Raw genomic sequence first — 26236 nt, 5'->3', positions numbered from 1 at the left:
TATTTATGTAAATATGTAAGTATTTTTTAGCAGTTAAGACATTAGTTACAACTTTACCAAATAGGAGGTTGAGAAAAGAAAAAATTTATGATTTACATTGAGAACTCTAGGTTGGTCTATATGAAACATTGTGGTCGTTTGTTGAATTGCAGTGGTTTAGGATTTTTGTAAAACTTTGACCCTTGTAGAAATATTAACTACTGTCGGAATGAGTTTATCTTGAGAATATTGTGTTTTCAGAACACTGATTTTTTTATCGTTGAAGGTACATACTTGGAGCGTAGGTGCATACTTCATTTTTTTTTTATCTTTAGAGCGTAGGTAATATTTGCCATGTAATGAATTTTTGATTAATGGATATAAAATTAATCGTTGATAATTTTTATATTTTTTTATTACTAATTTGTTATTTCTTTTTTTATATCATCATTTCTTCAAATTGTCTTTCGAATTCTCTTAGGGATTATAAATTTTAACATAAATAACAAAAAGTAAATAAAATTAGAATATATTTTTTATCATTTATTACGTTATGTAAATGGATACTAAGTACATAATAGCTATATACAAAAATACAATATATATAATAATTAATTTTCTAAATACAAAATAATTTATAATGTTATAATATTTTCAATAGTATTTTTTTTATATATTTAAAAACTATGTTTTTACGAAATTATAGACAGAATAACTTTTTATATAAATTATGGTATACTTGTATTACATTAAATTTAATTATTATGTACATTCATAAGTATGAACATATTAAACATTTTATAAAAAGTTTGGAATTATGTTCCTGATACTGTCTTTAATTAAACTCTTAAAAGCTTTTACAATAATATTATCTTATTATGTATGTTAATTTTTTTTATTCTATTGTAAATTGAATTGCACTTATTTTACTAGAGTTCGTAAATATTAGTTTTTAACTTTATCTGAAATAAATTAAATTATTTCAAAGAAAGTTACCCAAATTTATTGCACATCCGGCCACTTAACATATCACATTTATGAATTATTTTCAGTTAAAAAATAAAATTAATATTATGCTATAATTTAATAATAAATACATAAAAAAGTTTGATTCTTATATATAATATAATATTGCACCAATATTTTGGTAATTTGCAGATTTATTGCACACATTTAAAATTATATCTAATGTACCTACAATATTGCAACAAACTTTTATGTTAATGAATTATATTAATATATTCATATTAATTTTTAAGTAAATTAAATAGGTTTGGGTGAAAAATAGATTTTAAATTAGTAGAAATTAAAATTGAAACGATTTTGTACAGAAACAAAAAAAATTAATTTTGCAACTTTCAATTGTGGCTGCTTTACGTAGCCATTAACTAAAAAGGATTTAAAGTATAAAAAATTTTTTGTAAAGGATAGTTACTATTTGTTAAATTTAGGATTTTTTTCGAATATTTTTAAAAAATACAGAATGTGTTTCAACACTTTCAGCTCCTGATTCTGATAAATCCTCAGTATTTCCACCATCGTCATCAGATTCAGATGCTGTAACAATAACATTTTCGTCTTCAAGACAAGTATATTTATTATGACCATTACTTTCTACATTTATTGCATTATTTTCTTTACTATTACTACAAAATGAATTTTCTTCATGTCTACCTTTTAAACTTGAAATAATTATAATTTCATTGTTGCTTTGATTCTCATTGCTAATATTACTATTGTCATTATTACTACTATTGATATTATTATTATTTGTATTACAATTGTTGATTTTATTCTTATTGGTTATATCTGATAAATTATCTTCAATTGTATCTACTAAAGTTATATGTTCTGTTTCTGTCATTGCTTTGAAATTAAATCGTTCATAGTATCGTCTAGCATAAACTTCACTTGAGTCAGCGCTCATATATCCGCTGTCTAATTCATGCTTTTGTTGCCCGTTTAAATAATTTGGTTCGCAAAAATTATATCGACCAGTTAATAATTTATTCGTTTTAATAATTTGTTTACAATTAATTTGTTCATCTTCATTTTGTATTTCATTGCGTGTATTATTTTCAGATTTATCGTAAATAGAACGACTCAATATAATTTCCTTCTCAGTAACTAACAAATCTTTGTTCTTTTGTTCCTGTACGCGTAAATCTGAATTTTCATCCGATTTCATAGCACTATTATTTGAACTTAATTTGGAAGTTGCCAGACATACAAAACGTTTCCATGCATTCTTTAGATCCTTTGATTTCTTAGAACGATCTTTCAATCCCATAGCTATTTGCATTCCATTCATAGGGGATTCTATTTCAACGCGATATATTTGTTTTATATTAGAGTTTTGATCGGGACATATCAAGCTCTTGGAATATTTGTTTGCTTCTGAAGATTCTGTGATATTTTCTGATATTTTTATTTCGGATTTTTGATAATTTTCACTTTCATGCTCCTTATTTTTTTTTCGATTTAAGTATCTGTCATAACTGCGGTCACCATTTAAATTGATATGCTTGTTTTTTGACCTAATTGATGGGAATTCGGATAATGATACTACATTTTGATTAATTACTGTTGAATTTATTGGAGATTCAGTTTGATTTCGAATGGCACTATCGTTTGTTGTATTATCATTACTATTATTACTATTCGTTTCATCGCTATTATTTGATATTGGCAAATTAACAATAAAATTTTTTCGAAATTTATTTTTATGCTTCCTACTATTTTGTTGGCTTTCTTTAATTCTATCTTTGGATTTAAGATCATCCTCAAATTCCGAGTTTCCTTGGGTATCTGAAACACCGGTAATTTCAGTGGATTCACTATGATTACTAATTGTTTCTTCTGTATCATCATGTGAAAAATAATCAGGATCATGTTTATTTTTGTTTGTAATGTTATTAAATTTATTATTATTATTTTTAATAACAATATTATCATTATGATTTCCACTGAAATTATCAGTGTTCCAACCCTGGAAGTTTTTTCGAATGTTATTTGTATCTCCATTTAATAAATTTTCTTCTTCTATAGCACTATTTGCTGTAGCAGTTCTAGATTTTTTTATGTCATGATAAAGTTTACTATCATTATCTTCTTTACTTCCTCCGCTATTGCTGATATTATTACCATTATTATTATCTGTGATTGTGGTTGGTACCACATCCGGTGGTAGCACTTTTGAACTTCTATCTTTATCCTGTATTTGCCTTTGACGTCTTGTATGCTTCGCTTCTAGGGTTAAAAGTCTTCCTTGCTCTGTTGAAAAATCTACGTTAGTTAACTTTGGTCTCTGATGTGGATTTCGATGAGCTTTTGATTGATATATTTCCCTTAAACTTCCAAAAGACGGCCTCGATTCAAGTAAATTAGAATTAATTTCGTTATATTTTGTATTAATCCGCTTATTTGCTGTTTCGATATTGCTTCGAAACGAGCTACTCGATTTTAATATAAGATAATTTTTTAGACTATCGGTTCTACTGTAATTATTGTTACTAAAATCTGGAAGTGAAGTCATATTCTCCAATGAAGAATAACTAATTTTTTCTTCTTGTGAATTTACGAAATTTTTAGATTTTTTTAAGTGTTCCGACCAAGCATCAGTGCTTTTGACATCGCAGAAACTATGTTTTTTTGGTTTTCTATCAAGTGTATCTGGTTCAAATTGATCACTATCAGTAGAGGGCTCGAAGTCACTTAATGGCTCATGTTGTACCTCAATTGTCATACTACCACGAAATGGTGTGTCATATTTGATTAATGGTTCCAATGTTTTTTTTACATTTGAATTACGAATATCTTCATATTCAGCAGAATTTTTTGATCCTTTTTTCTTCATATGACTGTCCCCGTCCTTTCGAAAACCTTCAACTTTATCATAGACCGTGTGCCGTATCTCAACTTCTTCTTCCAATGGTAAAGCTGTACTCAAACTTGGACTGGGATGGGAACTTATTTCTGAACTATTATTAGATGTTGGTGATGATGAGTTCGAACACTTTCGATTTTGGTGAGTAGTTCGTTCCAGACTGTCCGTTTCATAGTCTACAATTAAATACTGAGGTGATTTTCTTCTATATATGGGTGAGTCAGGTGGATGGTATAATCGACCATTACTCCTTTTCCCTAATGTACTATAGTCTGGAGTGGGAACTGATGGTATGACAATATTTCCATTTTGGCTATTGTTATAAATATTTTTAATTTTTTTATCTAGTGTACTATCATAATCTGGTGTTGGAATATTGAATGTTTGACTGTTTGGACGACTTGACGATGAATACATACCCATTGAATAATCTTTGGCTAATGCTTCATAAACCATATCTGGCATTTGTTTAATATTTTTCATCAATTCGTAATGTGATGGTTCAAGCTTTTGTGGATTGGAATATTGGTCAAGTACTTCCATACGCTTTTTTGAGGATCTCGAGCGAGTCGAACGCGACTTTTGTGACAATTGTGGAGAGTCGGAGTGACTAAATTTTGGATTATTATAAATTTCTGCACGATCTGTATATTGATAGATCGACTTTCCATCATAATGCCGATTCTTTAACACTGGAGTAATTGGTTTTTCTTGATGATATGTAATCTGTGAAGTCATCCCTTCTCGATTCGGCTGATTAATTTCAATGGTCTCCTTTTTTTGCATTAATGGAGACATTTTAATGTTCGAAGCATAAATAGCAGATTTTGTGGCGGGGCTTATAGCTGGAACTGGAGGTGGTTTTACTTTTGGAGGACTCATTTTTCGTAAACTTCGATTAGATTCTTGTTTTTGCTGCTTTGTAGTTGAATTAAAATTGGCATCAGAAATAATTTTACAGTTATTGAACTGCGTTGTTGTTGAAGTTGTAGGGTTTGGAATTTTCTTTATAGATTTATCAATATTTTCATTTGGTTGTGGAACTGTTTCTAACCATTTTTGTATGCTATTTGTTTTATCTCCAACTCCTTTATTGCTTATACTTATAACTTCTAAGCTTTGATGTTCTACTGGCATTTCTGTTTGCAGTTTTTTCGTTTCTTCTATTTTAACATAATTTACATTTTGTTCACGATGCTGACTACTTCTTTTCGAATATATTTCGGATCCATCAGTACGAACTTCTTCAATAATTGCACCCAATGAAGGTTGATAACGTTTACTAGCCATTTTATATTTAGCGATAGCGATAACTTCACGTATTTTAGTCAAAAATTCGATCGCTGCCGGTGGGGGACTCTAGGTGAAAAATAATAATTTGTTAATGATTTATTGTCTGAATAAATATATTCAAAATTCCATACTAAAAGTAAATGCGGTTCAAAATATGCTGGATTAAAATATAATTTTTTTCGTACTGTCCCATTAACCAATGCACGCATATTTTCAAGCTGTTTTTCCTCAACTCCTACTTCTTCAATTATTGAAACGTTTGCTTCTGGTAAGCATTCATTTTCTTGTGTTGGTGATGGTGATGATTCTTGTTGAACAGCATTACGTTCCATTTCAATTTTGTTACACGACGTTGGATGTATTATAGCCGAAGTTTGATTCTATAATATGGACGAAATTTGAAACAAAAAATACAATTTATTTTTTTATATTTATATGTACATATGTATGTATGGACAATATATACGTACAATTTTTAATTTTTCATTTTTACTTGATTGATTATCTTCAAATTCAGAATTAGAATTTGATAGATCACTTGTAAAACCCGAATGATCACTTAAGCTTGGAAAATGTTTTAATAATGGATTGTTTTTAATAACTCCAATATCTTCCTTTAAGCCACTTACTGGTGAATTTAAACTTCTGCTATGAGATCTTTGGCTATTTCTATGGTCATTAACACTGTTAATAGAATATGAACTTCCTGTTCTAGTGAAGGGTACACCAAAAGTTACTTGATCATTTTTGGGATAATTAATATCATTGTCTAAATCATCAAGGGAGCTACGTGCTGGTTCACTACTTAAATTCTTTCGTTTCTTTACATGTAAATAGAGAAAGACTGGAAAACGAAATGGAATAGTTTAATAAATAGTTGTTTTATAGTTCTAAGAATATGTACATTTACATCTACTTTTATAACGTTATTTTAAAAAGCTCTGTCTTACCTGAAGCCACATAAATCAATCCCAAAAGTAGACTACAAACACCGATTACAATATATTCCCTAGCACTTAATCCATCAGCTGCTGCCGATAAATTTGATGAAGCTTCTGATTGAAATAAGACCTCCGAAACATCTAGATAAATTTATTATGGAATATTAATACTACTAGTATGAATTTTTATTCAAATTAAAATACTTGAACTTACTATGAATATATTTAACCGGACTACCACTAATACGAAATGCTACACATGGTGTATAAATATTGTTTCCAATTAAATTTGCATTCGGATCTGCAAAAGATATAATTTTAATTTTTCATTTTTAAGTTTTTACCATATAATTTTAAATGAAAAAATATTAAGATAAATGAGAGTACCATTATTTAAAGTGCTTTTATTATTCGAAAATGTCATATCTCTACACATTAAATGTATTAGAACTAAACGTCCTTGCATTTTATGACGTAATTCTGGTTCACCCAACCACTGTAAACAAAAAATATTGTAATTTTTAATAAAAACTGTTAAACAAAACAAATATATATGTATATATATATATCAAGTTATATTTGATATAAATTTAATATTTACTTGTAGAAATGTTCTCCCTTCATCCCGAAACATACGAAATGGTAAATCTGTATCTATTGGATTTCTTAAATCCGCCCAACCATTTGATGTTAAATATTGAGAACCCGTGACTGCACATATTGGTGTTTGAATTTCTATATTTATTAAAGATAAAAAACAAAAAAATAAAAATTTCAAGATCAAAAAATATTTCATTCAAATTTTTTTATCAGAATTACCAGCAAAAATGATCTCTCGGCTTGGATAAATTATTTGACCACGTAATGGTAAAAATACAAATGGAATTTTTTCAGTAGATGAACCACTAACAAATGGCGACAATTTACATTCTATAAATGTCAAAAATAGAAAAATTAAATTAATTTTTATATACATACATACTTATGTATATTTATAAACATAATAAGATCAAATGATAACATCAAATAATGGTTAGTGTTAATAATTATATTTTTCAAAAATATAAAACCAGATTGAAAAATGACTATTTTCAAAAATATTCAAAATCATTATTTATTGTTACAATGGTGATCTCTATAATACTTTTTCTTTCTAAACACAGAATTTTTTAAATCTTATAATTAAAATTAATCACGCAATATATGACATTGTTCCAGATACAGCATTGATTTCTATAAATGATATGACCAGTATATTCAGTGCAGATCATTAATATAAAGATAAAAAAGAATTTTATAAGGTTAAATGAAAATTATGAAATATAAAACTTAAATTTTACAATAGTGTGTTTAGATTATTGAAATACTAGTTTAATTATTAGAAAATTAAGAACTTTAAATTATTTTATAAGACACAACACAGAATGCGGAATCAATATTACTTATTTTGATGTTTTTAAATTGTTATGGGATGAACGCATTTTCTGAAATGTATGTACTAAAATTTTAATCAAAAAAATTTAAAATTTTAATTGTAATTAGCAAAAATTAAGCCCTTATAGGATATGAAGCAAAATATTACGGCGAATAGGACCATAATAACATTTAATATGTATTGCATAGGCTTTCAACAAAATTAAATTAAAGTACCATTAAAATTATTTTACTATACCGTCACGCAGAATAGTAGGACAGTGATCAAATATAACAATTACAATCAAATATAACAATAAGCCTTCCTAACAATTATCTAGATTTTAGAATATCAAATTAATCAATAAACAGAGAAACATTTTTAAACTAAAACCAAAGAATTTGGTACATAAAAACTATAAATTTCTATTTCAAATTATTGAAATATTTCCCTACTGTGATGCTAATGATAATTACTATAATGTTTCCGATAATTTCTTAAATCCTTTCAATATAAATGCATTATAAAACTGAGCATTTATTTTATTGATATTTAATTTTCTAATTATTATATCGTTTAATATGTACATATATATATAATATGTACATATATGTTATGTATAGATAAATCAAATAAGTATAGCAAGCAGTAAAAGTAAAATATAGTTCATGTTTGCGTGCATACATGCATCTTTTATAACGAAAATTAATAATAATTATTGCTTAATAAATTTAATATATATTTTTTTTTTATTTGTGATCAAATATACCATCATATGTAATTGTTTTTTTTTTTTAATTTTATTTGTTTATTTATATATGTAATATAATATTTAAATTGCGTTATTTAATTTCACTATTTCTTTTACAAATTTTTATGATTTATAACAGTAATAATATAACATTTTAATATTCAATTTTAGAAATAAAATATTTCTCTTGACTTCTATATATATAGAAAAAAAAAACAAATATAGTAAAAATGTGCAACCGGCAAAAATGGTAACGATCATAATCAACTATTACTACAGACTCAAATGTATACATACAATCACCTATTATTCCTTACTGTACGCTTATATTAGAGAAAGTAAATTTTATGAAATGAGACAACACAGTAAAATCACAGTAAATAGCAAGCAAGTAAAAAGAAAACAAACAAATAACGTGAGTAAAATATTCAATTAATTTTAAAATGATTGCAAATTTTTATTTCTATTTTTCATTTTAAACGATGAAGAATACACCACGAAATTCCCAAATATTTTATTAATTTCCATACAATGACCTCCTCCATCTTTCTCCATTTTTTTTTTTCTTTTTTAATATTATCTTCAATTATTCTTTAGCAGCATATCGGTGTATCAGAGAAAACACAATATTTTGTTTTATGCATACTGTTGGAAGCACAAATTTATTTATGCGGCAACTATACCACGTGGGAGTTTTATTTTCACTTTCCTTAATAAATTTTTTTTTTTTTTTCTGTTGATCTTCTCAAACATTGGTAAAATGATTTTTTTTTCATGTCATCAAAAATATTAAAATTTGTTGATTTTGCTTTTTTCTTTGTTATTTTCCAATTTGATTTTGAATATTTTATATATGAGAAAAAGTGTTTTATTTTCAATTTTCATTTTCAATTAAGAAAAGTTAAAAAGGAAAAGTGTTTAAAAATTCGATTTTACTTTTTTCTTGTTTTTTTTTTTTTGTAATTTTCTTTTAATAAAACTAAAATTTTATTTTTAAATTGTTAATTATATAATCGTTATTTTCATGTATATTGTCTGGAAGGAAAAAAACAAAATAGAAATTTGGAAGCCGAATATATGCGAATCGGGGGGCGGGGGCCGGAAGGAAATTGGGGTCACTTTATGGTCATACATATTCCATATAATAGTTGACTAATAAAACAGCTGATTACTTAAATTATGTTGCGGCTTCTATTAAATTATGTTGAGGATACTTAGCCCAAACACAATGATATTGAAATATTTAAATATAACAATTGCGTTAATTGTTAGGGGGAGAGCAAAAAATAAAATGATATTTAAGAAAACCAGATTCAAGAAATTTTAGAATTAATTAATGAAAAATTGTGTAACTTAACATAAACTTTATGTATTTTGAATTCGAACAGAAACTATTTAAAGATTTTATTTGAAATCTTCAATTTTTAAGATCAATACAATTAAAATTAATCTTCATTTTAGCAGCAATATCACCGCGTTATTATATAACTTGGACAGAGGTGTTTTTCATAATTAACCCATCCAATATCATATTAAATTTAACTTAAAAACAAAATTTATATAAAGGTTCAAGTTTTATATTTCAAAGCCATGATAATGAAATACAAATGTTATATAGTGAATTAGAACAGTATTCAATGCATATATATGATGAATAGCAATCGGCAGCATTCATGTTATGAATGAATGTGTGCATATAGTCATTTTATGAAAAGGAACACTTTCTCATTAACACTGTACTACTTTTTATTTTATATACAAGGCAATATTGAATGCAATTCAGTAGTTAATAAATTACTGTTCTCATTTTCTTTTCTTTTTTTTTTTTATAATTTATTATTATATTACAAAACGTTTCTTTTATCAAACTATAAAATAGAAAACAAAGAAAATGTCAAGTTTTTCTATTACACACTTACAAAATCTCTATAGATCACATTCATGAACTCATTTTATTTTCTTATAAGTATAATCATAAATTTCAATGATGTTTGAAAAATGAAAAATTGCAAAATAAATGAAATTTTATATAAATGTGCTCCTCTTTCGATTTCCATAAGATTATATTTTTGTGGAAATAGAAAAAAATGATAATAATATAATTAATAATTAATAATTCATATGTTATGGCAATAGTATAAAATACTGTCATGAGGACATAAATTTAGTGCAAACAGAATAGATCCTTTAACTTAATGGAAATTTCTTCATGCAACTACAGAACAGATGGATGACGTAATCAAAGGAACGAGTTAAAGGCAGAAAAATTAATTAAACAATTTTTCTCCTCGAACTGGACTCGAAGCAGTGAACTACCGCTTTCTAGGCGGACGCTCTACCAACTGAGCTACAGAGGCATGAAGAAATTGCCCACGAAATGTTCTCTACATTGCTTTATACTGTAATTCACATGATTACTAAGTATTTGTTTTCGAGGAGAAAAATTTTTTAATTAATTTTTCTGCCTTTAACTTGTTCCTTTGATTACGTCATCCATCTGTTCTGCAGTTGCATGAAGAAATTTCCATTAAGTTAAATTATTAAGTGTAATAGGCACATTACTTATTAATTTCGCAAATATGATGTTGTATTAGTAAAATTCATAATATTATAGATCCTTATATTCTTCTGTTTTGAACTTCTATAAACAAAATTTTGACGAAAATGATTTAGAGAGGACAAAAAAGTATTACCAATTTTGAAAATTTTTTTGACATTGCTGACATCCTAGACCAGGGATGGGGAACCTTTTCTCTATATAAGGCCAAATTTTAGTCAATGCAAATCAATCAGGCCGCAAAGTTTAAAAAAAAGTCCAAAGGTTATAAATTTTTGCTTTGTGTAGGTTGATGAAAACAAAATTATGTCAGAATATAAAAAATAACATAAAACAGTTTATTTCATAAATAAAAATAGATAAGTAAGTATGTACATTATTAATAAAATAATATGGTTCATTATTTCAATGACTTTTCTGTGATTGTTTGTTGCTCGATAACAATTTTATATTTGGTTCCAGCCTCGTTGTCTTCAATCTTAGTTGGTCTTCCAAATGAGCGTTAGTTAATTGGGATCTCAAGCAGTATTTAATTTGCGTCATATGTGAAAATGTTGATTCACAGCAATAAGTTGTGCCGAAACAGGAGAGGATACGTTTTTTATAATAATTTTAAGTTTGAGCTTCTTTTAAATTTTTGATTTTGATAGGATTCAAATATCAATATGTGTTTGTTTTCAAACAATAAATAAATTTTGAACTCAAACAAATGTGTGAAAGCATTTTTTTAAAATTATTGAAAAAGTTTACTAGCGTGGCATACAATTATTCTGAAAGAAGCCCGGACATAGGATTCAAATATTAATATGGGTTTGTTTTCAAACAAATATGTATGTAAATTTTGAATTCAAACGTTGTTAGAAATTTCATGGCTTTGAATTTTCCAATTTTTAGTTTTCAAATTTGAAAGTTTATGTGCACGGTTTATTTTTCTAAATGTTTGATTTGTTTTCGAAAATTTGGCAGCAAAATTTTAATTTTTAAGAAATATAAGAAATAAATTTTTTTAAGGACAAAGGCCACTAAAAAACAGTTAAAAGGCCGCATGCGGCCTTAAGGCCGCAGGTTCCCCATGCCTGTCCTAGACCATTCCTAGAATTACTGCAAGAATAGACTGTTAAACAATATTAAGCATAAAACTGCAATATGAAAAAATTATTGAAATTTCTTTTTAATTTTATTAAATCTATAATGCTCCCAAAACTATATTTGCTAAAAATTGATATTAGTTAATTAATTAACATTAACAAGTAAATCTAATTTAAAAATAAAATAAAATAAATATCAAAAATAAATTTAATTATAAATATGCTCATGAAAACCGTATATTGATTTCTAATAAACTTCCATAAATACATACATTGTAATTCTAAGAAATTATAACTCAACTCATCACATTATTATGAAAAATGGAAAAATAATGACTTTCACAAAAAAATAAGAAAAATATTATTAAATATTTCATTTTTAAAAGGTAATTCTTTATATAAACATAAATATAAAACCATTTATGCCGGAAAATTCATTAAAATATCTTCTTATATTAAGGCCATGGAATCATTCACATTGATATACTCATAATATATATAGTACGTTATATACGAATATTTGTGTATGTCCATAAAGTCATAATCTGCATTCACAGTTTTACTTTTCTCTTAATCTTGAATGTAAATGCAAAAAACAAGAAAATCTATGCATAAAATATATGGACTCCATATAATTAAAAAGATTATGAATATAGTCTTAAAATATACTTGTGTACTATAAAACAAGTATATTATTCAATATAAATTATTGTATTATAAAAAACAGTTCTAAACATTAATTATTCTACTAATTTAAGTACAAAATGTATGTATTTTGAATAAAAAATTAAAATAAATAATAAATTATTATAGTAGTTATTAAATATAGGTAGGTTTTATTGTAGTAGTATATATACGTTACTAGTTGAACACCGTTAGTATATACTTATTTGTTGATAAACAGAGTCGGATTTAAGTTATACGGAAAATACAATCGACCATGCAAAAAAAAGTATCATTTAAAATATTCTTTAAATATTTTCGTCTCAAATTTTTAATTCAATTAAGTCAGATTTATGTTAATTTTGTAGAAATAATTACAGTGTAAATTTTGTAAAAATATAGAGTAATCAAAAATTTCAAGCAGTACGAACCGAATTGAACCGATTTTCACTATATAATCTTAATAAAACCCTCTAATACATGTTTTAGTGAAATTCCTTGAGGGCTTAATCTTTATAAGTAATTTATACAGTTGTAACTGCAAGTGATTTTGAAAAATAGAAAATATTATAATTAATGAAAGCGGTATGGCTAGTTGTTGTTTGATTCGTCAAAGTATACATTTTATTAAACTCATTTAAAAGTACATTTTTTTATTGTTTTTCAAGCAAAAGCTTGACTGATCCCAATTCAAACTATTTTTTTCTCAATGTATCAGCACTGGACTTTATCTTGCAATATTTGACAAACACAGGGTTTTTAATTATCTCCAAAAATTGTTTTTTTTTATGTCATTGTATTTTGAAGCAACGTAGTTTCATTAACTTTTAAGATCTGGTAGACTGTGAAAATTATAAGAGATACAATTTTCTCACATGCTTTTTCAAATTCCGTTTCCAGCTAAATTCCTATTCCAAAACTGGCGTTATTTTTATTTGAGACTTTCCCTGGTTTCACAGTTTTATTTAACAGTTTGTGTTCTCAAAAACATTATATTCCAATAAGCTTCTTTATTATCGCAGAATAAGAAACAAAAAACTCAACAATTTTTTATAATTTAAATTAATTTTTAAGCATAAATGTTCATGATATCTTGCAAATACTAAAAATTTAAACGATAATTTTTCAAACTATAATTATTCAAAATTTTAATTTATATCTAAAGATTTTTCATTTTTTTACTAGAATTTCATTCATATAACCATATAGGCTTACAACCAAAGACTTACAATCAAATGCTATTATACACTATTGAAAGTTCTATTTTATTTTCAACAGAAAGAAAATCTTCATGGAATCTATCAAAATAAGAATATATGTGCATATGTATAAACATATATGTTATGCGAATGAAAAATGATTAATAAATTTTCCGCTTAACCGTTGATTTGAAAATGTAACCGTTAAAAATAGTATAAGAAGAACAATAAAATTACCCATATAATATCGTGGATTCATGAAGGAAAATTATAGAATTAAAGAAAAAAATCTGAATAATGCTCGCCTGGCAGCTGATTATTTAGATCTTCTTCTATGTTGCTTTTTGTATCTTAATAATAATGACCATCATTTGAGCACGAAAAAAAGCCTATAATAATATTAAGGTTTATTAAAAAACTATTCAATGATAGTCGTACATAAAAATGCATTGTTTTTCTCTAATATTATTCATTTCTTGCCTCAATAATACAAGATTTATGCATTTTAATGAAATTTTAGAAATTAACTGTAAGATTTTGAAATCATATTGTTATATAGGAATCTTCATAGAATAAGTTTTATGTATGTATATATAATAGAAAATTAACAGATCTAATGACATTACGCGTTCATTTTCATTCCCAAGAAGCAAACTAAAACAATATTAAAACAACAATTTATTCATCCAAATTTTACTATTTTAAATAATTCATTAGCACACAACCAATTCTTAATAAAAATTTAATTTTATTATAATATGGTTTAGCACAGGTTCGAGAATATGTATATAGAAAGCAAAGCATTGTACCCTTATTAAATACCTTGCATTGTATAAGTTTTAAGAAAATTAGTAATCATCTACTTAATTTAATCAGCTATAGCTCATTTTTCTTTAATAATTATATACAGAGCCTAACAAAACTGCAAAATTTTTACGCAGAATATGCAATCTACTTTTTATTAAACATTTTGGTAAACAAATATTATATAATGTAGACTAGCAATTCTACTTTAGTCAGCTGTGTACCTTTAAGAAAAAAAAATTATTTTCCAATTACATTTTGATCTTTCTCTCCCATTCTTTTTTCCATGCATAATGAAATTTTTGTCTGAAGAAATATGTCAAGTTGACGTCAATTTCGCTTATTTTTACTTGACATAATAATACAAAGTGAATTTAGTACATTCTTACTTTCGTTAAAAATTGAAGTTGTACCCAAAATTAAGAACGTCAAATTTACTGCAGATCTCTAATTTTGGTAAAAGGGGACGGAGATTAAATTCAAATTTTTAAGGAAACCCGGTTTTATTCAATATGGATAAAAATATAAAATTTTCTCTTGCAAATAATTGATTTCCCCGAAAAATTTCTTAGCCCACCACGAGTAATTAATTCATAACATTTCCAATATCTCCAATTAGGAAAAAATTTTATACAATATAAATTTTAAACTAATTTTCCAATATTTTTTGATTCAAGCCCATAATAACAATTTCGTAAATAAAATATTGCAATGTGTACTAGCTTATAGCACTAAAAACATAAAATAATTCTCTTTGTCGTCTTTAATTCAAAAATTCTACTTTATTTGGAAAACTTCACTTATAAACCTATCATAATATTTTGACCTTTATAAATACAAAACACCGTAATCACTTGAAAATATTAAAATTTATTATTTATTAACCTTAAAGTACCTACTCAAAAAAAAATCAAAAAAAAAAAAACAAACAAATGGGCTGGAAAATGTTAACATTTCAATTATTTTTATTTTTTTCTTTAATTTCATACTACATGCGCACTTAACTAACTCCAAAGCAGATATGTATAAGAGTATTGCATGGTATTGCGCATATTCATATACTCGGAAAATGTATTAAACGTGCGGAATGAATGTAATATTTATAATCAATAAAGTTATCACATAAGTTATGTTTTTTTTATCAAATATAAAATATCTATGCGGTTACTGGTTTCTTATTAATGTTTAAATTCATTTATGACATATAATTTATTATTGAGGAAAGGAGAGAATTAAAAAGTAACAAAAAAAAAAAGATCACAAAATCAAATAAACTGTTATAATCAACTAACATTGACCGTTGTATTAACTAGTTCTTTATTATTTTTATGTATGTAAGTGTGTATTGTATTTGATACAAATCATACCGCGAAACGGAATCAGAAGTTTATCAAAAAATAAAAATCTCATATATGTACGTACATTACATTATGAATGTTATTTCAAATAAATAGTATTTTTTATAATATTAAGGGGTATAACAGTAATAAAAGGCGGTGCGGCGCATAAAACGGAAAATTTATCTGTATAGTTATTCAATAATTTTATTGAACTTGTACAATATAATTTGTTATTTTTGCTACATTTTATACATTGTACTCGTATGTATGATTTTACTATTCAATATACAGAACAGAATAATGAAAAGTATTGAAATTATTGTTAATAAATCTTATACACTACCAGCTTAGACTAGAATTTTTATTAAAAATATTCAGTACAACTTTAAGATTCAAAAATTTGTGGAACTTATGGATTTAACGTGATAATATGCTATAATTTGATTTTGAAAGAAAATTTAAATTCGATTCTGATATGTTGACTCTATTACAATTTTAGTAATTCTGACAACTAATCAGCAATTTTCTTAGATTCTGAATTTTAAATTCATTTTCATGTTACTTTTAACCCTTATAACGTGATTTTGAAATTTGGTATTAATAAAATTTTTGACAACATATCATCCTCAAAATAAATTTTATAGAAACAGTTTAAAATTTCAAAGAACTTATACTTAACTATGGCAGGAAAATCTATTTAATTTTAAAATGTAATGGTAATTGGGGGTATATTAATTTACCTTCCTGAAGGGTATATTAATTTTGGTACGAAGTTTGTAACCATTTGAAAGAGTCGTCTCCAGTATGGCGACCAAACTTTGTCTTTCACAAGTTGGTTCTTTTGCGCCAAGGTCGGACCTCCTATTGTTATTGGACCAATTCGATCAACAGTTTCGAGTAGCTTATCATACAACTTTAAAACCAAATTTTATATATTCAAAAAAATAATTAAGTTAGGATTTTCACATTTGACAGTCATGTGTCCAATAATAATTATTTCAAAACGAAATCACTATGCATCCAAATAGCTATCTATATTCATTTAATTTTACATAGCACATTTAAAAGATGTAGATTCAGTTTTATATTTAACTTTTAGTTGACTTTGAAATCTGAAATCTAAATTGTTTCAGAGACAAAAACCTTTAAAAAATTTTACAAAAATTTTTCTCTGAAATTATTTTAAGAGAATCCTCAATGTTAAAACCACTATAAAGAAAATCACAAAATTTGAATCGACCCATAGGAATACTACGCCCGATATAATCCACATACATAATTAAATAACTTTAAAAAACTCAATAATTGTTGAGTATATAACAATACTCATGAGCAATATAACAATTTATAACACATATGAGCAGTATAACAATATTAATAACACTTATGAGCATTACAGATAAAAATGTAATTAAAATTGAAATACAATCAAAATTGAATTCAAAATGAAAATTCACAATCATAATACTTTATTCATACATGTAATCATAAATATTACTATTTATTGGTATCGAATATATAACAGAAAAGAAATAAATGTGTTTTGAAAAGAACTCACAAAAATTAATAAATATATATATATAATATCTCCATATTAAAAGAAAATTCCAGTTATTATTATTTTACAGCTTTTACTCATAATATTAAAATATGTATATATACATAAATATTTTTCTTTAGTTTAAATATCAACAAACTGTAAAATGTAAAACCAGTTGAATTGAACATAAAAATCATCATCATCATCATCATGAATATCAGTAATATTGGATTTGCTATCAGTAGTGTTTATACATACTCTATAATAATACGAAATATTTTACAGACGTCGACGACGACGATGTTCACGACGCGTTCTTGAACTTTTTACGTATGTATGTGCATATATAGTAAATATTTTTTTGTATTTGGTTTCATTTTCTTGCTTTTTAAAGTTGAACCGTTTAACAGATATGTAACCATTATCATATATAATAAAATAAACGTTATAAAAATGTTACCTGTATTAACAACGGGAATTAATAAATTGTAAACCTTTTTTTTTCCTCCTGATTTGTTTGGCTTTTTTCTTATAATCTTTATATATTTTATATTGATTGTGTTATTTCAAGTTGTAATTTCAGGCTTTTAATAGGTTATCAGGTAATTCTATTTTTTTTTTGTGTTTGTGTTTTTTTTTTTATGAAATGATGAGTTAACAGTATCAGAATAAAAAAAAAGAGATTAATAATAAAGTAAAGTAGTTGTATTTTATTGAATTTTTTATTTTGTTTGGCTTACATTTTTTCATTAATGTATAATAACAGAAACGTATAACAATATAATATTGATTTACTTAGTTACTTACTTAAATGTGATATTGGAAAAAATCATCTTCATAGGCATTTATGTATATACATACTCGTATGTATGTATAGTTATGGTTATAATTGAAATTTTTCCAGATTGATTTAATGGATAATTTAAAGAAACCAAAGAGAATATGATTATTAGGCGCATAATGTATATAAGTTAAACGGTATATTACGAGTAATACTTTATTATTACACTTATTATGTACCCTATTATTTTTATACAATTGTGAGTATGTACAAGTAGTAAATAACACCTTGATTTTCAATATATTTTCAATGAATTAACAGTTTTTCGTATAGACATTATTTCATACATTAAGCAATCAAACATGTATGCATCACATATAATACAATAGAGTTAAGCTGTCAAAATAAGATGAAAAAATGTTTATCACTATTTTGTTTCTTTTTATGTTTTGCTAGTTTTTCTTTTAAATTATCTTACAAACTTGTTAGGAATTTTAAATAATGATTGATATTTCTTTTGTTTTATAATAAAAAAAAAAATAACAAAGGAAAAGAAAATGCACTCAAATGTATGACCATTTCGTTTAATTGGAACTAACCGTTTATTAACAGTTTGTATTATTTTAGTATGAATGCATTTCTTTTGCTTTTTATTTAGTGATATGTAAGCATTATACTCGTAGAATAAATTTGAGTTTAAATCATTGTGAAATATGTTTGAAATGTTGTAATTTTTTCTCTTGTAAATGATTGTAGAATAAAATCATAATTTAAATTATGTAAAAAAGTTTAGGAATTTCAACCAATAAAAATATGATTAAATTGATATAACTTGCCTTAAACATAGTAACGTATAATATTTAACGACAGTTAAGTTCACAAGCATCATAGGTAAGGACTGAAGCAGATTTTACAATTATTGTCAATTCAAATCGATTGCGTTAACTAAAAATTGCGATCAGTTTGATAAAATTACAAACTGTTTGATAGCTTAAATGCAGCCGATGTACGAGTTTGAATATAAACTTATGGAATACAAATAAACAATCAAAGAGTTGCAAAACTAAATAGACAATTTCATAAACAATCTGAGCTCTAAATCTATGGAATACAAATAAGCAATGAAACAGTTGCAAAACTAGAAAAATTGCATATCTTCTAAACCCCTAAGTTCTTCAACAAAAATGAACAATACATTTGTATTTTTATCGTAAAGTTACTCATTTGAAAATTATGTACAATAAAATTTTTTTGATTTTTTGTATCAAGTATTGCTAATCGATTTTCTTTACTGAATATTGGTACTCAGTGTGCAACATTTTCAATTTATTGAGCCATATATTTTGTTAGTTGTGTATAATTTATATGTTAGAAATCACAACAGATGTCACAAATTTATTATATTAATTTTATATGCCCAAAATGTCAAATATATAGAAAATATATAATATAAGAAAATTTTGTGATTAACAACATGCCAAATACTAATTCGTCACAAAACTACATAATCTATTCGCGACATTTGACAACTTGTGGTGGTATTACAAAAAAATCAATATAATAAATGTTATACATATAAATTAATAAAGCTGTGTGAATATGTATAGCAAATATTTCTAGATAAATTTATATTCAATTTTATAATTTCTCTATTCTACAGATGAGTTTGCATTAAAGGAAAATTTAATATAAACAATAGCTGCTCACTATTGACTATACTAATACTTGACTATTCATATAACACCAAAATAAAATTGAAATTTTTAATTTCTATTTAATATCGTAAATGGCATACTTCAGATATTTCAATTGTAAATCTGATTTAAGACTGAAGTACGTACGCGTTTATGTGAAACCGTATAAGGTATTAGGCAACCATTTTTTATCTTTTTCTTTCTCTCATATATCTAGTATACTTTTATTTTTTTTTTTTAATATGTGTTTAAAAATAAGAAAGGTGATCAAAAAATCTGTTATCCACTTATATTAAATTAAAATGGCAATATTATCGTTTTATAATATTATGGCAATAACGCAATTTTGATCAAAAGGATAAAAAAATATTGTAAAAATGTAATCACTAAGGAATTTATTTTGTTAATTAAAAGAGAATTTTACACGTCATAAACTTAATTTACTATATAAAAATAATTCTATATTATGTAAGGAATTTTAAATTGAATACAATTTTCATTATGTTATACAAGTTTTATATTTTCATTTTTTTAAGAAAGTTTATGTTTTTAATTGGATCTTAAGGACATTTAAGCAAACTATATTTGGTAAATACGGATAGATGAAAAAAAATTTTAGTGAAATTTACAGAATTTTCAAATTATATAAAATTAGTGCTCTAAAATTATGTTAGTTAAATAAAAATTAATTAAAATATGTAAGTAGAATTTTAAAATTAGAAGCTTATAGAAGGCTATCTAGATCATCTATTTTTAATTTGTACAAATAGACTTTTAATATTTTCACAATTTTTCAAATTCCACCGTGACATCAAAATTTCAGTCTTACGCTGTTAAAACAAACGTAATGGGTTATAATATTGTTCAATTATAGCAGTAAACATGAACAGTACTAGTAGAGTTTTCATTCATGCAACATTTAATATTGCTAATAGTAGTACCATTGGCAATGGTATTACTATTAGCATTTGGAGAGGATAAAAACGCATTCTGTGCATATCTTTTGAAAACTCTTTATATAAATCGAAGTGAAAAAAAATTATTTAAATTATATTCTCGATAATCCTGATGTTTTCAAAATCCAAAAATTATCTCAAAACATTTTTTATTAAGAGAAAAAAAATATTAAAATGAAAATCTTGTTCATAATTATTATAAAATGTCTTAAAAATGATAATTTTATATTAGACAGGTTATTCAACATAAAATTCGTTCGTTTTTACAAAAAGAATAATAAAAATACAATAATTTCAAATAATTGAAATACTTGTATTGACTGTCATGGTACTTTTGATGGTTTTTATTTACTGTGCATAACATTTTTGTTTGTATAACAGTATAAAACTTTCGTTTCAATTTCTTTTTGTATTTAAATTTTGAAAATCTTAATTGTACACATAATTAGCAAACACTTACATATTTTTATATTTTTTATTTTAATCTTATAATATCTCTTCATTTTCATTTTGTGATGCGTTCAATAAGCGATTTTATTGCTCTTTTTTTTTTTTTTGATTTTTTAATTAATTTCAAAAATAAAATAACTTATTCAATTTCGATTTTATATTATTACGAAAGTTTATGTTAATGCAAATTATGTGTAAAATCCCGTTAAAAGAAATTTAAAATAAATATTTTTGAATCAAAAAAAATTTGGAAATAAAATATTATTTATTTGATTATGTTATTGAATGAGAAACAATTAGCGCTATTCATGTGTAAGTAAATTGCATACAAAATTTGAACACCACGAAACAAATTGTAATTTGAATTTTTCTGAAAAAAAAAAACCTGGTATTGGAACTGAAAATATATTGTCGATAAATTTAAATATTTCATTAATTATTTAATTATATAATCAACAAAATTTTCAGTTAATTAAAACAGTTTGTAAGATAATTATAAGAGTTCGTACGAACGTATACTTAGAGAGTATACAAAATTTGCCTTACCATTTATAACGATAAGAAGTAATGGTCTGAGATATAGACTCAAGTATATGCTTTTGATCAGTGTCGAATTCTAAGGCGATTTAGCTCTGTCTGTCCGCCTGTCCGTCCGTCTGTCTGTTCATCTCAACGATAACTCAAAAACTAATGAGCTAGGCTCACCAAATTTTCACAAATGATTTATTATAGTAAATGCGAGAAAACTATTCAAATTGGTTATGATCGTGCTACTGGTTCGGGTACCTGCCATACAATTTTCAAATTTATTTGGCTATATCTCAGAAACTATAAAAGCTTTGGTATTGAAATTTCACACAAACGAATATATCAGTAGAGCCAATGTGTTTGATAAAAGTCGTTGAAATTATTTGGCTCCTTCTAGTGGCTACCATACAACTCCAAAAGTTATTTGGCATTATCTCAGATATTATTGGAATTATAATATAGAAATCTCGTAAAAACAAGTGTGTTATTAGAGCTGTTATGTATGATAAAAATCATTGAACTTTCTTGACTCCTTGTGGTAACTGCTACACAACTTCAATAGATCTTAGATAATCCATATCTTAGATAATATTGAAAAGTACTAAAATTTTGAACACAAAAGGTACACAGTACTGAAATTTTTGCATAAATTAATATGACAGTATGGCAACTTAATGTCCTGTAGTCAGTTATGGGATATTCATAACTCTTACATAGGATAACAAATTCGTACGGGTATCACAGAGTTGACACGGTCAACTCTATTTTTCCTCGTTTAATTATAACTTTACATATTTAACAATTAAAATTATTTTGCCGCACAAATTAACTTTGTTGCAGATGTTGTTGACCAGTTTTGTATATAAGGTTTCCATTATGGACAATTAATATAAATTTATACATTATTGACTGGAAATTTGAATGTACCCACTTATGTGCAATTATACATTCAAATTGTAATATAGTTTATAATTAATTATATGTTTAAGGTATTGTGATCTTTGATCTCAATAATTTTTAAAGTTTTTGCAATTTAAGACCACAGTATTTTTTTTTTGATTCTACAGTTACGACAGTAATAATTTGTATTATAAAATTCTGCAAAAAAACTGAAAATTTTAAATTATGCATAAGTACATTTTCGTTTACTACTATAGTGTTTAATAATATACACTTATTTGTAATGTTAAAGAGGACACAATATTCTTAACTGGCACTTGGAGAGGTAAATATTATAAATAATATATTATTTTATATTTACCTATATACAAAAGTATTAATTTTATAAAAAAAATATCATGTTATAGAATTAAATTTTCAAAAAATCTTAAAATATATATTTAAAAAACAAAAAACAAAACTATTTTATTTGATTGCTAAAAACTGTGGGTTTCACAATAAGTTCTATATATACTTTATAATTTTAACTTACCTCGAATATCATCAACACAAATTCCTAAATCTTCTCTATATGTACTCGAATAGGAATGACAGCGACATGTGCAACCATCTAGATTACTATCATCAGAATTTGTTGCCGTTGAAACATCTTGACAAAATTGCAATGGATAAGCAGTTTTGGTTTTCGTTTTTTTTTTTGGTTATAGTTCGTGTTTTTGCACATAATGTATAATAAATATAGATATGAATCAAAGTATAAGAAAACAAACAGAAAAAGAGAAATTATTAAAATAGCGACTAAAACAAATGGTCATTTATTATATTATAATCTATAAGTATCTGTATAAGTACACAAAAAAAAAGTGAATAAGTGAATGAAATAAAAATATCTAGAACAATTTTTATTTATTCTTTGAATTTTCTTTCACATTAATTTTTTATTTTTTTTTTTGTTTTGTTGTTTTTCAAAGTCAAAAGTTAGCATTAAAACTTTAAAACAATAATTGCATAAATTACCTGTTTTCTTGTTTTCTGTAACAACTAAACTAGCTGTACCACTTGATAATCCCACACAAGTATCCAAGTTACATTTTGAGATATCTTCCATTGTTTCGTAAACAAAAAGAGATATTACCAGTGAAAAATAAGAAAAAAAAAAAGAAAATAATAAAAATAAAATTAAAAATTGCCGCAATATGCAAAATAAAAGGTGAAGAAATAAAAAAAGAAAACTTAAATAAATTTTATACCTGAAGCATTGGTTAACAATATTTGAACACATGAAAAATACATACTAAAAAATTTAGAAATCCAAACAAGTGGAATAAACTGAAATCAGTTTTGTAAAAAGAAATTTTTCAAAGAATTTCATCCCCCGCTAAGTATTAAATTGGGGTTCATTTGCAAAAATTCTGCAATTTAAAAAAAATTAAGAATAAAATTTTTTAAATGCACGTATGTACCTATAAGAAGAATTCCAGAAATTGAAAATCTTTTAAAACTTTATTGAACGAAAAAAATGTTTCTCATTTAACTGGGAAGTCAAAGTGAAAGCCGAAAAATGCCAAAATCTGAAGATTTTTTTTTAAAACAAAACAAAAGTGAGTAGTTTTTTCATTATTTATAAAAAATTTTTTAAACTGAAATTAAAATTTTAAAAATTTGCCTACTTTTCGGCGCATTAGCCGCATTAGTTAATTTATTAAAAAAAAATGTTATTAATTTATGATCTTGTATTAGTAATTAAAAAATAATATTTGATATTAAAATTCTTTTTCGGAAATTTTAAATCTTATAAGATTTTTTAATCAGAATTCATTAAAATGGCAGAGTCCCACGGACGGCATTACAGTAAAGAATTTGAACATATTTCTTAATATTCTTTTAATTGCATTTATAAAAATGAGTAATCGTAAATGTGTGACTTATTTGCAATTTATTGATTGACTACGTATATCAAAATGCAAATAATGTTTAATCCTTCAATTTTAATATATTCAAATTAAGTGTACATTAATAGCGTTTTAGTAACTTACCGTTTGCACTAAATATATCGCCGTCATGTTGACGTGTTAAATTCGTAAAATTTGTATCGCTACCATCGATTACATTTAAATTATTTACTTTATATTTTCCATCTGATGTTGTTTTTACCCCAGCAGCAAGACTAGTTGTAGATGATGGCGCTCCATTGATCATATGTGTATATAGTATAAGATAAAAATAAATTATAATTTTTATAACTAAAGATCCCCAAGAGTATTTTAATCCATATGAATTGTGCATTTTATTTTTAACAAAACCCAACCATCAGCTATTTTATATTATGTATTAGCAATTGTGATGTGCCAATATGTATTTATGTATAAAGATAAAATATTCATATAATACCAAAAAGTAAACTATTCACAATTGTTAAAGACATTAGCGGGTGTTCATATACATATATGTGTATAATTTATAGGTTTATATTTTATTTGCTGCAACAAAACGGTAACCGTATACGCGTATAATTAAATCACTCATGCTTTTTTTTTTTAAATGATGACTTTATGATATAAATTACTGTTTTGATAAAATCTTTGAATCAAAAATTCATTAATGACAGTAGACATACTTTATTTGGTAAAGATAATTTGAAGTATTTATTTTTGCGTTTTAAGAATTTTCTTTTTAAAATTTCTTATATATTTATATGTATGTACTTATATGGAATGAAACTAATGATGGTTCTAATATGATGCGATTTATATATGGTGATTATGATGATATGATGCTTATATGATAATATGATTTGTAAGAAGTAAAATTGGATATTTTTCGTTACGTTAACACTGACGCCTTCGTATCCATTTTATGAGTTAAAGATGTATCTGAAAAAAAGGAGAAAATAAGATGAAATTGCAATTTTAAAAAATTAATTCAATTATTTTGCAATCATAAATTTTATGTATATAACGTATAACTTTGTATTGGGGTTCATTACAGAATATATATTTGTGTATAGGGTATCAAAACGGCCAGCAATATTTTATTTTTAATTATTTCAAAACACTTATAAATTATAGAAACTTTCGAATTCTAATTTTTTAATTTAATGGAGCTATTTAAAACAATTTGACTAGATTTAAAATTTCTATTGTAAATCCTTTTATGTAATTCTTTAATTATATTATGACTTATGAAATTACATTGAACAGCATACGAATTTAATTTATCAAATAAAGGTTTGCAATAAAGTAGCTTCAAATTTTATATATTAATATTTTGTAATACAAATACAATTGCATTCATTTATGACATTTTTGATTCCACGTTATGCACGTGCACTATGAAATGATAGTAACTGTCAATGTAGTATGCAATATGTGATTGAATTTTTACTAATTTTTGAAAGAAGCTTGATTGTCCATTATTTTTTCTGACATTAATATTGAATATAAATTTTAACAAGTTATGAAAATTATTTTAA

The 26236-nt window shown here is 25.0% G+C and overlaps 1 protein-coding gene across 1 annotated transcript; it reads right to left on the bottom strand.

Moving 5' to 3' along the window:
* Positions 1-1257: 1257 nt before the first annotated feature.
* LOC129610750 (putative uncharacterized protein DDB_G0282133) lies at positions 1258-25266 on the bottom strand. Its single transcript, XM_055523435.1, has 11 exons — positions 24801-25266; positions 23782-23865; positions 23297-23413; positions 6919-7029; positions 6701-6834; positions 6487-6595; positions 6314-6400; positions 6109-6240; positions 5629-6002; positions 5290-5538; positions 1258-5224 (listed from the first exon to the last, which is right to left on the bottom strand). The coding sequence occupies exons 1-11, from the start codon at positions 25048-25050 to the stop codon at positions 1427-1429; spliced, it is 5445 nt and encodes a 1814-aa protein (XP_055379410.1). The 5' UTR covers positions 25051-25266; the 3' UTR covers positions 1258-1426.
* Positions 25267-26236: the final 970 nt, after the last annotated feature.

This window comes from Condylostylus longicornis, unplaced genomic scaffold (assembly GCF_029603195.1).
Source record: "Condylostylus longicornis isolate FDR11 unplaced genomic scaffold, ASM2960319v2 ptg000048l, whole genome shotgun sequence".
In the NCBI taxonomy this organism is placed as follows: domain Eukaryota; kingdom Metazoa; phylum Arthropoda; class Insecta; order Diptera; family Dolichopodidae; genus Condylostylus; species Condylostylus longicornis.
The sequence above is the reverse complement of the archived record's forward strand: the minus strand, read 5'-3'. Positions and strand labels throughout refer to the sequence as shown.

Bases quoted from the DNA above. Each gene is read 5' to 3' on its own strand.
- LOC129610750 (XM_055523435.1), bottom strand. From the start codon at position 25,050: ATGCACAATTCATATGGATTAAAATACTCTTGGGGATCTTTAGTTATA. The intron at 23,414-23,781 runs GTAATTTATGCA...AATTTTGTCAAG, and splicing joins TACAGAAAACAAGAAAACAG to ATGTTTCAACGGCAACAAAT. The intron at 6,596-6,700 runs GTAAATATTAAA...TTTTGTTTACAG, and splicing joins AAGGGAGAACATTTCTACAA to TGGTTGGGTGAACCAGAATT.